Source organism: Dromiciops gliroides, chromosome 4 (assembly GCF_019393635.1).
Source record: "Dromiciops gliroides isolate mDroGli1 chromosome 4, mDroGli1.pri, whole genome shotgun sequence".
Taxonomy (NCBI): Eukaryota; Metazoa; Chordata; class Mammalia; order Microbiotheria; family Microbiotheriidae; genus Dromiciops; species Dromiciops gliroides.
This window is the reverse complement of record NC_057864.1, coordinates 385,151,661-385,167,333: the sequence shown is the minus strand read 5'-3', so window position 1 is coordinate 385,167,333 and position 15,673 is coordinate 385,151,661. Positions and strand designations below refer to the sequence as shown.

At 38.6% G+C, this 15,673-nt stretch overlaps 1 protein-coding gene across 5 annotated transcripts in view; it reads left to right on the top strand.

The window, feature by feature from the left end:
* The window catches only part of EPM2A (EPM2A glucan phosphatase, laforin), a 52,406-nt gene extending 37,117 nt beyond the window's left edge, over positions 1-15,289 (top strand). For all 5 annotated transcript variants that reach the window (XM_044001621.1, XM_044001624.1, XM_044001622.1 and 2 more), the window contains 2 exons: positions 7,679-7,920; positions 13,973-15,289. In XM_044001621.1, the coding sequence (XP_043857556.1) occupies positions 7,679-7,920; positions 13,973-14,256 (526 nt within the window). In that variant the 3' untranslated portion in view covers positions 14,257-15,289. The remainder of the gene's footprint in view (positions 1-7,678; positions 7,921-13,972) is intronic.
* The last annotated feature ends 384 nt before the right edge of the window (positions 15,290-15,673 follow it).

The following is a 15,673-nucleotide window of genomic DNA, read 5'->3' as shown; positions in this document are numbered from 1 at the left end:
AGCATGATTTTTTCCCTGAACATAAAGAAGTGTTCTTTATGGACCAGTTATTGGCATTTCTAGCAGTGAGCCCAAAGACAGAGACCTTGGAGTCCTGGTAGTCTGAACCCTTAGTTGGAAGTGCCTTGTGGGTTCTAGGTCTATAACTGTTTTTTGGCTTTTTGGTTTTTTTTTAGTAAGGCAATTGGGGTTAAGTGACTTGCCCAGGGTCACACAGCTAGTAAGTGTTAAGTGTCTGAGGCCGGATCTGAACTCAGGTACTCTTGAATCCAGGGCCAGTGCTCTATCCACTGCGCCATCTAGCTGCCCCTAGGTCTATAACTGTTAAAGGAGGTCTCTGTTTTTACAGGTAGTAACAGTCATGATTTTTTTCTAATCATTTTTTCTTTCTCTTTTTGAGATATCTTGAACATGAGTCTTTAAGTGCTTTAAAATTATTTTGTCGGTAGAATGTACAGAATTTGTACTTTAAACATGTGTTCTAGTGCAGCTACTTTGCTTAATTTTATTGTGTCATTTCCACCTTATCTAGTACATTAGGCAGTGAGTTATTAGGGTGCCCAGTGGTGCAGTGAATAGAGTGCCGGGCGTAGAGTCAGAAAGACTCCTGCCTGAGTTCAAATCTGGCCTCACACTCAGTAGCTGTGTGACCCTGGACAAGTTGCTTAGCCATTTTTGCCTTAGTTTCCTCATCTGTAAAATGAGCTGGAGAAGAAAATGGCAAACCACTCCAGGATCTTTGCCAAGAAAACCCCAAATGGGATCAAGAAGAGTTAGACACAACTGAAAAATGATTGAACAAAAGTGAGGTGGTATATTTCCAAATGTGGTGACCTTGTTTTTACTGATGATGAGAACATATCATTATGGAAATGCTGATAAGTATTTTTTGTCTTTCTCTTAGTTTCATCTATACTTGAAATGAGATGACTTATTTGGCTCTCATGATGAGTTCTTTTTCAGACTTGTTTTCTCCTTCATTTTCTCTCTCCCTGGTAGTGATAGTGCTTATAATCTTCTGCCATCATCCTTTGTAATGTTTTATAAATGACTTTGAGTTCTAAATTAGTATTTTCCCTGGCTTCCATTTCATTTTGATTTAGATATCAGATGCTCGTTGAGTGGTTTCTGAGATCTTTTGGTCATCTTGGTGTTGTGACTGCTTTACGTCATTTAATGTTCTGTAAGAAACAGTCATCAGTCAGTCTTTACCATTATCTTTTTCTTAGCATTAGTGGGGAAAGGGAATAAGCATTGTGCCTATTATGTACCAGGTACTGTGCTAAACACTTAAAAAAATTAATTTTTATAAATGTGATCTCATTTAATCCTTACAATAACCGTGGGAAGTAGGTGCTATTATTATTCCTGTTTTTATAGTCAGGTAAACTGAGGCAAACAAATCTTGAGTGACTTACCCAAGGCTATACACAGCTAGTACATGCTTGAGGCTAGATTTGAACTCAGGACTTCCAGACTTCAAGTCCATTGCTCTATCTATTGTGCCCCCAGCTGCCTCAAGTTAGCAGCAAGTTTGAATAGATCAGGCTAGGGCTATTGTAGTTATTTTCTGTAGCATCTTTTCATCTTTATCCTTTGTTCCAATTTGGCTTTGGTTAGAACCTTGGTTCTAACAGGTTGATGCTTTTATTGCAGGGGCAACTAATTCAGATATAACTGACAGATAAGTATTTAATAATTTCCTATCCTAAAGGTACAGTAAATTTAATTTTTGTAATGTTGCTCATTGATTACCACTTGTAGGAAAATAATCCTTTCAAATGGATTTTAAGAATTCCATTTCTCATAAACAAATTCATAATGGCTTTTAAAAATGACTTCTCTTGACCTCTTTTGTACTTCTATGTATTTTCAGTTCAATTCAAACCACAAACATTTTAAAAGTAGTCTATGTAAGACTATGGATACAAAGAATGATACAAGTCCTTCTCTGAAGGAACTTATGACCTAAAAAACAGGTACACAGATAATTATGATATAAGTGAGAGTTTGAAGGGCAAATGGAAAGAGTTCAGACAGAATTTACTAAGAAATTTGAGGAGAGAGGAATCACTTTTCATCTAAGTGGAATGTGGTTGCAAAATCTTTCTTTCAGTAGGTGGCATCCGAGTTTACTCTTGAGAGAAAGAAAGGGGTTTTATTGCATGGTAACCATTGGGAGCTCCTTCCAAGAATGAGGGGTAGCATGAGCAAAGGCGAAAAGATGAGGATAAAGCATGGAGAGTCGTTTATCTGGCTGTTATGTTGGATACGTGAAGGGAAGTAGCTTGAGATGAAACTAGACAGGGAGTTTGGCTCCATATTGTGGAAGGCCAATCTTGAGTTTCTTTTTCATTTGATGGGCAATGGGGAACCATTGAAGGTTTTTTTTTTTTGTTGTTGTTGTTATTTTTTGTTTTTTTTTTAGTTTTGGAGTGGTCTGATCACAGAGAGAGTTATGAAAACTATGTGGGAGGTAATCAAAGATGACTTCTAGATTACATGTCTGAGAGAATGAGAAGATAGAAATAGAAAAGTTTTGGAGAAAGTTTATGAAGGAATATGAATTTAGTTGTAGACATGTTGCTTTTAAGCTACCAATGGGACATCCATGTGAATTTGTACAATTAGGTATTTGGAAATATGAGAGTGGGACTTTGGAGAGATTTGGGGTAAATATAAACATTTTAGAGACATAACATAGATTTCATAATTAAAACTGTAGGAGTGGATGAGATCAGTGAATAGGATGTGGAACAGTAGAAAATGTGGCCTAGTCATAACTGGGGATTATTCATGTTTAAAGGGTAGGAGAAAGATGAAAAACCAGCAAAAGAAGTAGTGAACAGATTAGAGAGAAGTTAGCATACTAAAGTACTATGTCAAACATGTTCAAGGTAGGAAAAAATGCTACTGTATTTGATGATAAGGAGGCTAGTTGTGACCCAGATTATAAAAGGTTGAGGGGAAAGGAGAGGCAGCAAGAATAAATTACTGTCTCTGGGCATTTAACAGTGAAATAATGGACAAAGATAAGATGATATTTTGATAGTGGTAGGATCAAGGGAAAATTCTTAGACAATATCTAGTCTAACTGACAGCATAGTAGAACAGAATCTAGTCCTTGTTCTCCATAAACTTTATGGGACATGATTCAGATTGCTCAACTAACTATTCTGTGTTTCTGATTTTTTTTTTGTAGAGGGAGTGTCATAAATAAAATCTACATAGATAGCCTTACACGCAATTTACAAAAATTAATAGCTTGCAGACATTTTTTTGGACCTTACAAAAATCTATTGGTCCTGTTGTCCTTTGACATAATAATGCTTTCACATTTGTGTAGTGCTTTAAGATTTACAAAGTGCTTCTCTAATAACAACCTTATGAGGTGAGTATTGCAAGTAATCTTTCCATTTTTCAAATGAAGAAACTGAGGCTCTGAGAATTTAGATGACTAGTCCATATTGTAAGAACAGTAGTAAAGGTAGAATTTGAATTCCACTATTTCTTAATGCCTGGTTGGCCTCTTTCCATTAACCACACCCCTTCTCTTGCCCTACTACTTCTGTATGCCAGTGGTTCTCCATTCTTTTCCCATATACTCTCTATTCTAATTACTGTCACTAGAAAAATTACTCGTTTATCTTAAAAGTATAGACATCCAATAGTCTTTCTCCCTCTTCTTGAAAATTGTTTTTTAGAGTCTGGGCCCCTGAGCCAGTACTGATTTCACTGATTGTCAGTGTGTCTCTGACATGCTGTGAAGACAGATAATATATGTGAGAGCACTCTACTTTTTGGAGGAAATATGCTATATAAAGGCAACGTTACAACAGTGTTGTCTTTTTTATAGATCATAAAAAGAGCAAATAGAGGCTCTTTAAAGCATATTTGAAGCTTCTCGGATCTTTGTCAGGAAATGAAGTCTTTTAATGCTTAGAAAAAGGGGAACTTCTTCCCTTTATGATCTAGTAGTACCCATGTCAGTTGCCAGCTTTGAGCACTGATGAGTAGTTGATGGGTACCATTTTTCACTAGAAAGTCTTGTTTTGAAACAATAGTACAAACAACATAAAATTTACCGCAGTTCTGCTTCCAGCTACTAAATATAAATAACACTTTTCCTCAACCTAATGGAGGTTAAAAAAAAAGTATTTGTAAGCCGTCAGCATCACAGTGATGTTAGTCACATAGAACTGGGCATTGGTATAACCTCCTACTGTCTATCACTCAGTCACTGGTAACGCTTGCTTTCTTTGTTCTATCTTTTGGCTTCATGGCATTTCCTTCCCTTTCTCCCAGGCTAAATATAAGAAGGCCACTCCATTTTAAGTCATGGTTCTATTTATTAATGGAAACACCAGGTAAAGAGGATCATTTCCTAGTGCAATGGTTGTCCATTTAGTGGTTTACTAATCTCTTCGGGGTTCATGATGATCCAAAGGAGTTTATGCTAAAAATTCTTAAAAGAATCTTAATCAGAAATTAAATGCATAATATGAGCAGTGTATCAAATTATGCTGGGGATTGTAACGATCAGAATGACGCCACCTGCTGGAGACTCACTGTAGAAGAGCTCTGCCCATGAGGTGAAGGTCTTTGAGGGCAAGACTCTGTGTCTTTTCTTTGGCGTCAGGAAGTGACATTTGCTTGTGGGAGGAAGAAGGGGGAGCCTGGCGCTCTGACTCTGGCTCTTTCCTGGGGACTCTGGCGGAGAGCGGAGCTAGGAATGCTCTCTCCCTTTAATAGATAGATGAATGTAGGCCTTTCTTTCTCTCTTTACCAAATTCTTATTCTCCTTAATAAATGCTTAAAAGTCTAACTCTTGCTAAAGCTTATAATTTATTGGCGACCACTCATTAGATATTTTAGACAGAATAGCTAGAATTTTAGCCTTAACAGGATTGACAACATATTTTTTGTTGATGGGCTTTCAGGGAACAAAAACATTGGGAATCACTGTTTAGTGGACTGAATGTTGTATGCTGCAGAAATGCTCTATTCTCTTAAGTATGGGAAGGAGCTTGAGATGGATTGCTTTACAGCAGTAGGAACAAGTGTTTCTTCTTAGATGCCAAGTCAGCTCCCTTGTGAGAATCCCAGATAAGCAGTACAAATTACATTTAAGGAGAAAATTTGCCAAAGTATAATTACTTTTCATCAGAGTGCCACAAATAATGAAAGGAAAAGAACACTGAAAATTTATTATAGTCTGCTTAATCATGGTCATTTTAAAGAGCTATTGGAGAATTCTTTGCTTCAAGACAAATTCTGAAGTTTTGTGTATTCTTGGGGGGGGGTTGGTGTTTAAAAGACCATTCATCTTGCCTTAGGAGTGGGGAAGTTGGTACTCCTGGGGGTAACTGGCACCTGGGGGAATGGGAGGGCATGAACCCAGGGAGGAGATTTTAAGGCAAATGGGGAAAGAAGGTAACCAGGGGGGTTGTATAGAGATATGACAGTTCTTTTTGATGGGGAGAAATAAAGTAATGCAAGAACCACTCAAGCCCACGATGAAACAGGATTTGTTATACTGAGGCAAAGAGAAAGGTTCAGTAAAAAAATGAAAACCAGTGCCAAGAATTGGCAAAGAATTGCTGCAAAAAGTCTAATTAACCATTAGAAAAAAGCAAAGAGCTTCAGAAGGATTTGGAAACTGGGAGGGCTTTTATTGATTATAGTATGACATGAGCTAAAGTTAGAGAAACAGTGAGAAAACTAGTAAAAAGAGCTACTAACTGTTGCAATGAAGAAAAAAACCCTTCTTGTTGTGGGCAAGAAAATATAAAGATTGGAATACTTAAGATTGAAAAAAGAGGTAATTTTTATTGATGAGACTCACTTGGACCTTCAAGGCTATACTAAAATCAGAAGTCTGAGTGAGGTTGTAAGATGTGGTCATCTTTAGTAGTTTGTAAAGCATCTACTCACAAAAATTGTTCTGGGAATTTTTTTTTTTTAACTTTTTTGGGGGCCTGGATGTCTTGTTCTCATTGAAGAATGATAAACCCTGATAAATACATTGATATACTGAGAAGCAGAAATGTTCCAGAATTATAGAATTCCAACATGGAAGATTGAATACTGAAACATAGTCTTGCTCTGTCCCATATGTAAAGAACAGTTAAGAAATTTGTCCAAGAGATAGAGATAAATATGCTTCAAGGGGCTTGAAACTCAGCTGGTTTAAGCACTATTGAAAATATACAGTTTATCTGTTATTGAATGGGAGAATTATGGAAAGGTGGTAGAACAAGGCAGAAAACTACCTGGATCTCTCAAATTCTACCACAAATAACTTAAAATAATGCCTCAAAGTAAATTTGAGAGCAACAGAAATAATTTTTTTCTGATAAAAGTATTTTATTTTTTTCCAGTTACATGTAAAGATAGTTCTCAACATTTGTTTATACAAGCTTTCCAATTTCAGATTTTTCTCCCTCCCTCCCCTCCCTCTCCCCTCCCCTAGACAGCAGGTAATCTAATATAGGTTATATATATATTGTATATAATAACATTAAACATATTTCTGCATTAGTCATGTTATAAGAGAAAACTCAGAGCAATGAGGAAAAACCTCAAAATAGAAAAAACAACAGCACCCAAAACAAAAGAAATAGTATGTGTCAATCAGCATCTATACTCCACAGTTCTTTTTTTTTTTCCCCCCTGGATTTGGAGATCCTCTTCCATCATGAGTCCCCTGGAACTCTTCTGTACCATTGCATTGGTGAGAAAAATCTAGTCCATCACAGTAGATGAACACACAATGCAACAGAAATAATTAAAAGTTGGGATAAAACAGTTGTCCAGCCTAAGACAACTTGGGAGGATGTTAGGAAAGATCTGACATCTTGGACTGGTGGTCTGGCCTGATTGAAGTGCAGATGCCTCTGGTTTGAGGTTTGCCTCCTTTTTTTTTTTTTTTTTTTTTTTTTTTTTAGTGAGGCAATTGGGGTTAAGTGACTTGCCCAGGGCCACACAGCTAGTAAGTGTTAAGTGTCTGAGGCCGGATTTGAACTCAGGTCCTCCTGACTCCAGGGCCGGTGCTCTATCCACTGTGCTACCTAGCTGCCCCGGTTTGCCTCCTTTTAATACTCAAGGATAGGCCTAGCTAATCTGATTCTAGCAACTTGAATTTATGTAGCTAAGTACTTATATTTAACTTGGTGGTTAATTCCATATTAGCCATTTTTTTTTTCTAGCTCAAAATTCAATCTCTTTGGCAGAAATAAAAGAAGGAAAAAATTTCGGCAGTTCTGCGTTCTCTCTATTGTCAGATAATGATGGTGGTGGTGGTGGTGGTTAGTATTTATATAATGTTTACTATGTGTGCATTGTAGTAAGTGCTTCGAATTGTTATGGGAACAATAAACCTAATGAACCCAAGAAAGCTAAAGATCCTAACATGATTGAATGTGCTAAGGGATACATAAAACCTTACATTCAGTTATCATGCATTCTCAGAGACTGAACCATCTAGGTTTCTTCTTAAAGGGAGCCCTCTGCTTCAGTTGGGTAAATTGCCTACTGACTTTCCCTACACTTTCCCACAGTTACACTATGTTTATTTCCACATGTGTGGGTGTCGTTTTTTTTATTCAGTTCCTGCTAATGTTACCATAAATCCTTAACAATAATGATTTTGATACCTATATCTGCTTTTAAATTCTAGAATCCTCCCAAACCTCTGGTTAGGAAGCTGCCCTCGCCAGCTGGAGCATGTAACTATCAAAATGAAGCATGAGTTAAAGGTGACAGCAGTAATCAATTTTCAGACCGAATGGGATATTATTCAGAATTCATCAGGCTGCAATCGCTACCCAGAGCCCATGAGCCCAGACACCATGATCAGGCTCTATAAAGAAGAAGGAATTTCCTACATATGGTTGCCTACACCAGACATGAGTACTGAAGGTAATGAAGCCAATGGTTGCCTCTCTCCTAAATGTTTTAAGAGAACCCTTGAATATGCATGTTTTTGTGAATTAAGCAAAATTCAGGTGGTAGAAATCTATTTTATATTTAACTACATAATTTTATTATGTATCTTGTATTCTGATTTTATGGTTAAAGCTCTGATGAAATTAATTCCTTATCAATTTATTGCTGTTCCAAAGTAGTTTTCCAAGGTCATCATAGCTACCTGTGACTTCTCATTAGTATTCCCACAGGGGGATCTACCTCATGTGCTAGAGACCTTTCTTTTATTTTCTTGACATTGTGTGATTGAAAGCTATGCACCTGACCTGTCCTTAAGTTGTCTTTCCTTCTACCTGTGTGACTAGCCCATCTTTTCCCCCCAATCATGCATCTCTCTGAAGAAGTCCTTGACACTTCTCCTGCATAATTCCTTGTTACTTTGTTTATGCCTCCCTTGTATGTCTCTATTGAACTTTTGTGGTTCTCAAATTCATTTCTGTAGAGTGTAATATTCTATTAATGGAAGCTTTGTAACATTGCCAGCAGAATAATGGTATTAATACTGACCTTTGTTTCATGAGGAATCTGAGGTCATTAAAAGACCTTTGCAATTTCTCAGGGGCAGTGTAGCCTGTTCTCTTCGACCTCAACTCTGGGCGTACCCTGTCCTTTTGCAGTATCTGTCCCAGACAGATGGGATGTCCTAGACTGATGGATATACTCCATGCAACTGCATATCATTATCTATGCAAACAGTCATTCTTTATTACCCTGTTCTTCTGTATTATAAAGAATTAATTGTGATTTGAGGTTTTTATGAACCTATCTTTTGGCTAGAATTAAGAAAACCCTGGCGGGCGCACTGGCCTAGAACTCAGGCGCCATGCCTCCGCAATGGCATGGTGCTCCACCCACTGGTTGTAGCTGTCGCCATGGCACTGGCAGCTCACACCATCACCACTTGCTGATGCCTACATGGGCCTGGCAAAATTATAATGACTGGAAGCCCAATGAGGGCATTCATGTGACTGTCAGTCAGGGCTGCCAGCCAATTAGCTTTGGGCTGTATGTGGACAGCCTGGGGTCTGCTGGGAAGGAGAAGGGAGGAATTTTGCCATTCTGGCGTGGAGCTGGAAAAAGGCAGGATTTGGCCACGTGTTCTACTGACCCCTGAGTGGTGGTGTGATTTAGGTTGTATTGTTTCCCTTCCCCCATTCTTTTTTTTCCTTTCCCTTAATTCTACTGATCTTGTTTGTGTTTTTAAGTTTGTTCTTGTTAATAAATCCTATTCTGTTTTTGAGGGAGGCTGTTGGTCTCCTTCCTTGCCCCAATATTGCAGCAAGCCTCCTAGCTAACACTCCCCAACTGAAATTTGGCCCCTACGGATTGGCGAGCCAGCCAGGATTTAAATCATGCAAGGAAAAATCTAAAGGACCAGCTTGTACAGCAACTTCTGCTTTATGGAGTTCACGTAGCCTAGTTAGTAGTTTCTGTATATAGGAAGCAACAGAAGTATCATCTCAACCAGTGATGTATAAACTGGGGGAAAATGTTTTAGCTTGGATAGGAGGGGGTGACCAAAAAGCATCTCATAAGGAGATATATGGAGTTCTCTTCTTGGTTTACGGTGTAGATAGAATAATGCCAAGGGTAGAATATCAGGCCATTTTAAATGGGTTTCAGTACATAATTTGCCAATCATGCTCTTAAGCGCTTTATTCATACGTTCAACTTGGCCTGAGCTTTGAGGGTGATAAAGAGTATGCAATCTAGGAGTTACTCCCAAGAAAGAATAAATCTGGGAGAGAATTGAATCTGTAAAATGTGTACCTCTATCAGAGTCAATGCATGCTGGTGGCCCAAAGTGGGGAACAATCTCTTTAAGGAGAGTTTTGGCCACAAAGCTAGCAGTTGCTCGTGGGGCAGGAAAAGCCTCTACCCATCGAGTGAGCTGGTCAACAATAACAAGGCACGGGGTGTTTCCTTGATGAAACAGTATGTAGGTATAATATTTAAAATCTTTCAAATTACTGCTTTGTTATTTGGGTTGAGATTTTTAAACTCTAATGTCAGACTACGATTCTCCCTAATCACACTGCAGTTGCCTATCCTGTCCTGGCTGTGTTCAGAACAATGACTGAATTCAGTGAACACTGAGAGTGATTAGCACCTTGTATTGTACATAGCATAATGGAAAGAGTGGTATTTGGGAATTTTTTTTCCCCCTGAAGCATAGAATTCTCTACTTAGAAAGGATCTGAGAAGTCATCCAGTATAACTTCTTCCCCAGTGGTCCTGGCTCAAGCTTTAATCATTCTTCTTTTGGGGAACCTTCTGGGGTTGTGGCATTATGTTGGTTGTGAGACCATTCAAGAATGTGATATATTCATTCAGTGGTGAGAGAGAACTGTTCCCTTCCTTTCTCAAGACCAGGCTGGACCTTCCAGTTTGACTGTAGACCAAAATAATGCTCGTCTCCTGTAGCATTTCATCTGGTTTGTATTGCCTATTTAAGACTACTGTAACGATTGGAATAGCGCCAGTCTCTTCCTTCCTCCTCCCACTAGCTCGCGTCACTTCCTGACTCCTGGTCTTGCCCTCAAAGACCTTCCCTTCATGGGCAGAACTCCTCTACAGTAAGTATCCAGCAGGTGGCGTTATTCCAATCGTTACAGTCCCCCCTGTTGTTCCTCAAGAAACAAAATGTTTCCTTGACGGAACACTATTTTATGTCCACTGGCTTTCTTGGGATGAGACACACTAACTCACTTGGACATTTGTATTGTGGTGTTCTGTGAACCAGAGCTCACATGGAGCTACATTTTCCCAGTCCACACTTACTTTTCTCTGTTATTCACTCAACAAACTTTTGTTAAGCATGTCCTATATGCCAGGCGCTGGCGATACCTAAAAAACCCAACCAAAAACCCCAACCCTCCAAAACCCCAACAACAGTTTTCAATAAATAGATAAAAGAGCATTTGAGCAATGGAACCACAACTCCCTGCCAATCAATAAATCAGTCAATCGGTGTGTATTTACTACATACCTGCTATGTGCCAGACACTGTGCCAAGCACAGCAAAGAAAGAAATAATCCATACTCACAATGAGCTGACATTATAATGAAGGGAGTCAGGAGGTACTCATAAAAATGTACAGCGTCAATGTGAAGTGAATAAATAAAAATTCATAAAAAGCAGTCAAATGCAAGGTGGTTTTGAGAGGACAGTAGCAGCTGGGGGTGTCAGGAGAGGTTTTGTATGGACAATTGTCAGGTATGAGGAACAGAGAGAAGGGCACTGTGGGAGGAGGAGTATTGTCCAGGTAGGCTGGAGACATAGACTATGCATAGGTCATGAAGGGCTTTAAAAACTAAACAGGAATTTATATTTTATTCAAAAGGGCAATAGTTTCCTATTCCATTGGAGTTGGTTGAGTAGGAGAGTCATTTGGTCAGATCTGCACTTGAGAAAAATTACTTTGTCAGCAGTATATAGGATGGACAGGAGTCCATTTTATACTGCAAGGAGATCAATTAGGAGACTGTTGAAATCATTTAGGTGAGAGGTGCAGGGGGAATGAACCAAGGTGATGCCAGTGAAGAGAAGGGGTCAGAAGCAAGATGTATTGTAAAGGTAGAAACTGGGCAACTGGGCACAGTGGATAAAACACCAACCCTGGATTCAGGAGGACTTGAGTTCAAATCCGGCCTCAGACACTTGACACTTACTAGCTGTGTGACCCTGGGCAAAGTCGCTTAACCCTCATTGCCCTGGTCCCCCCCCCCCCAAAAAAAAAAAAAAACAATGGTAGAAACAGCAAGATTTGGCAGCTAGTTGATTGTATATTTAGGGTGAGGGTAGGGAGGATTCAAGATTGATGCAAAGATTACAGATTTGAGGTAGTGGAAGGATGATGTGGCCTTTGACAGAAATAAAGAAATTGTGGAAGAGGAGAGGAGGAATTAAAGGGAAAAATGATGGTTCAATTTTAGACATGTTGAGTTTGAAGTGCCTCAGGGACATCTAGTTTGAAATGTCTAATATTCAATTGGTGTTGTAGGATTAAAGCTAGAGAGAGAAAGCCTAGAAGAGAGAGAGAGAGAGAGAGAGAGAGAGAGAGAGAGAGAGAGAGAGCGCGCACGCAGCGCAGGAAGAGGCGGGGAAGGGAGGGGGCAGGGAGAGAACACAAAGGAAACAGAAGATGGCCCTGGGACACACCCAAAACCAAAACAATGAGTAGTCAGACTGTTAGGAGACAAGCCAGGGGAGAGTCATATCACAAAAACCCAGAGAAGAGAGGACACTTATAATGCCAAATGAAGGAGATATGTGGAGAAGGATTAGGGCAGAGAAAAGACCATCAGATTTGGCAATTATGAGATCTTTGATAACTTAGAGATAACAGATAACTTTGTAGAGAACAGTTTCAATTTGAAAGTCAGATTGGAAGCTAAATTGTGAGGATATGAAGTTGACAATCTCTTTTACAGTTGAGCAGTTTGGAGGTTTAGCCCTTGGTTATGATTTGGATTTTTTTTTTTTTTATGGGATCATAAATTTATTTTTTTTTCTCAGTAAATACTCATAATTACTAGTAAGTACGATGAAGTTTCAAAGAATGCTGTTGATTATCTTCCTTGTGTCATGCCCTATTCCATCCCAAACCCTGTGTGCGTTTTAATGAGCATTGTTGACTTCTTGTTGGCTTCCCCATAAGAATGTAAGCCCTCTGAGGACAGGAATCGGTTTTTTTTCCTCATATTTGTATTTCTAGTGTTCAGCAAAGGCTCTGGCACAAAGTAGTCATTAATAAATGCTTCTTGACTGCTGACAGCATAACATCATTCTTGATAAATGGCAACATATCAAAACATTTTTGGGGGATGAACCTGTGATTTCATTGGTATAGGAAGCTCCTTATGAAAAAACTCCTCCTACCAATGAATCTATGCACTGCTTTACTTCTATTCTTAGAGAATTTCCTGGAGCCCTTAGAGGTTTAAAGACCATCCCAGAATCACAAAGCTAGTATGTGTTAGAGGCAAGACTTAAAACCAGGTCTGCTTGGGTCTGAGGGCAGCTTTCTATCCACCATGACATGCTGCCTCTCACAGAAACATATTGAAATATATTAAAATGATTTGTTTTTCTCAGAGAGGAATATAGGTACAATTGAAAGAGAACTGAATTTGGCATCAATCTTTGGAGTCAAATGATAGCTTTACTACTTGCTACCTATGTAAACTTGGGCAAGACCCTTAAAGTTCCTTGGCCTCATGTTCCTCTTCTGTAAAATAAGGGGGTTGGACTAGATAGCTTCTAGGCCTAAGTTTGAGTTCTGGGATCTAAGGAATCCCTTCACAACTATTATTCTATTATCTTCAACTGAGTGAACTACATAGCCCTTAAGGCTAAAGGATTTTCTTCTGAGCCAGGTTTTTCCTAGAATAGACAGCAGCCAAAGGGTTAACAATCCTCTGGATTAATTTTATGATGTGCTCTAAATGGGTAAGAATTGATATTAATATTGTGGAACAAAATATCCTTGGATTGACTTGTAAATAGAATGAAATTGAGGTGTAGTTATGTGAGAGGTTCTTTTTAAAATAAAATAACCCTCTGCTCAGCCTGTGGTTATCCTGCTAGACAGCTATAATCCATGTCAAGAAAAAATGCTGTGCCCACCCTGAGATATTTGTTAACTTTTCCTGTTGAGTGACATCTGCCCAGATATGGAAGGAACTCTGTGCAGGTAGTGGTGAAAAGAGACCAGCAATATTGAATGAAGGCCTTTGCTGGCCTGATCTGTCGCTTTTTGAGTTGACCCAGCTAAAGTGTGATTTCATGAAAATTATTAACCATGTTGGAAAACTGTTACCTTTTCTTTAAAAAACAAACAAAGCTTGTGAAGAAACAAGCTGTCCTCTACCTATCTCACCTTGTGCAGCATCCTGATTTCACAGTGCAGCAGACAAGTTACTATTAGCTATGATATTCAGGTTTTGTTCCTAATGTGTATGTGCTTTGCTTTCTCAATCCTAGGGAGAGTGCAGATGTTGCCTCAGGCGGTCTTTCTCCTCAACAGCCTACTTGAGAATGGTCACATCATCTATATACACTGCAATGCTGGTGTTGGAAGATCCACTGCTGTCGTGTGTGGCTGGCTCAAGTATGTGATGGGCTGGAATCTGAGGAAGGTTCAGTACTTCCTCATGGTCAAAAGGCCTGCTGCGTATATCGATGAAGAGGCTCTGTCACGTGCAGAACAAGATTTCTTTAAGAAATTTGGGAAGGCTCGTAAGGCCGTTCGTGATTTTAATGTGTAAAACCATCAGCTTTTCCCTAAAAGCTCCTTGTCAGATAATTATAAGATGAAGACAAAATCTTGTTAAACAGTATTGTGGTGTGCTTTGTTACTACTATTTATTGTTATTGTTATTGTTATTGCTATTATTATTATTATTATTATTAGTGTAGCATGCTCATTTAGTCTCAATTTTGGTTTAGAAATATGTTTTCTCTGGAGCACCTTTTAAAGAATCTAATGAATTGCACAAGAAAGAGCAGAAGTTCTCTGGACTCTGCCTCCTTAGTCTCATGTGGTATAATAAGGTAACAAACACCATTGACAGTATCTGCAGTCAGGCTCCTCCTTTTGGTTGACTTACCCACAGGTGGTTTTATTAAAAATTCGTGACTACAACCACCTTTTCTTGTTGTATTTTGTGTGTAACTATTTGCTGTCTAGAAGGGGAAGAAAAGCTATCATTATACAGATTTCATTTCTTTCAGCAAAAGTAGCAAAGAAGGACCTACTGCTTTGTAAATGGAAGGCATCTGGCCTTGCTACTAAGCAAGCACCAAGGCTGGAGGATGGGGGTTCTGTAAATCCTTGCTGAATGGAATAGAACTGAATTTCTTGTTCTGTAGAGGAAGGGTGTATTGATTTGCCACAATTCTTATGGCAGAGATTCTTAACTTTTTTTTTCTCATGAACCCCTTAGGAAGTCTATTGGAAAGTATGGACTTCTCTTAAAAATGATATTTTAAAATGCACAATATATAATACAAAAGATTACAAAGGAAACCAATTATATGGAAAAAACTCCTCAAAATATTTTTTTAAATATTATTTTAAAAGTCCATAGAACCCCAAGGTTAAAAAACCCTGCTATATGGAAATTGGGTTTGGCATGCTGATAAATCTGTGAAAAGTCTAGGAAAATTATGACTTTATGTGAAACTGGCTCTTGACTGAAAGCAAGGATTGTTTTCATCTTGTGTCTCTGTATTCCCTAGAACCTTCTAGAGTGTGTGGAATATAGTAGTTACTTAATAAATGTCTATTGATTGACTGATTGATTGGCTTCTTGTTTTCTTAGGGGAAGGGTGAAAAGGGAAGCTTATTTGATAAAGAGAGCTAAGATGGAGCAGTTCCCTTGTCGAAAAAATTACTAAGTCCAACAAAGAAACAGAAAGCAAAGTCTCCAAGCCATTTAAAAATAGGTTTATTGAGAGAGGATACCGATCTCACAATAAAGTTGGTCAGTCAAGGGTAGGACCTGAAAGACCATGAACTAAGGACTCAACAGGGTTTTATACCCCTACATAGCTTTAATGCTTATATACCATATTAATTTTAGAGATTCTAATATTAAGCCATCTTCTTAGGAAATATTGAAACTGCCTACATGACAAAGTCATCTTAATTTTCTGATAATCTTATCAGTCTTCTTGTAGCAA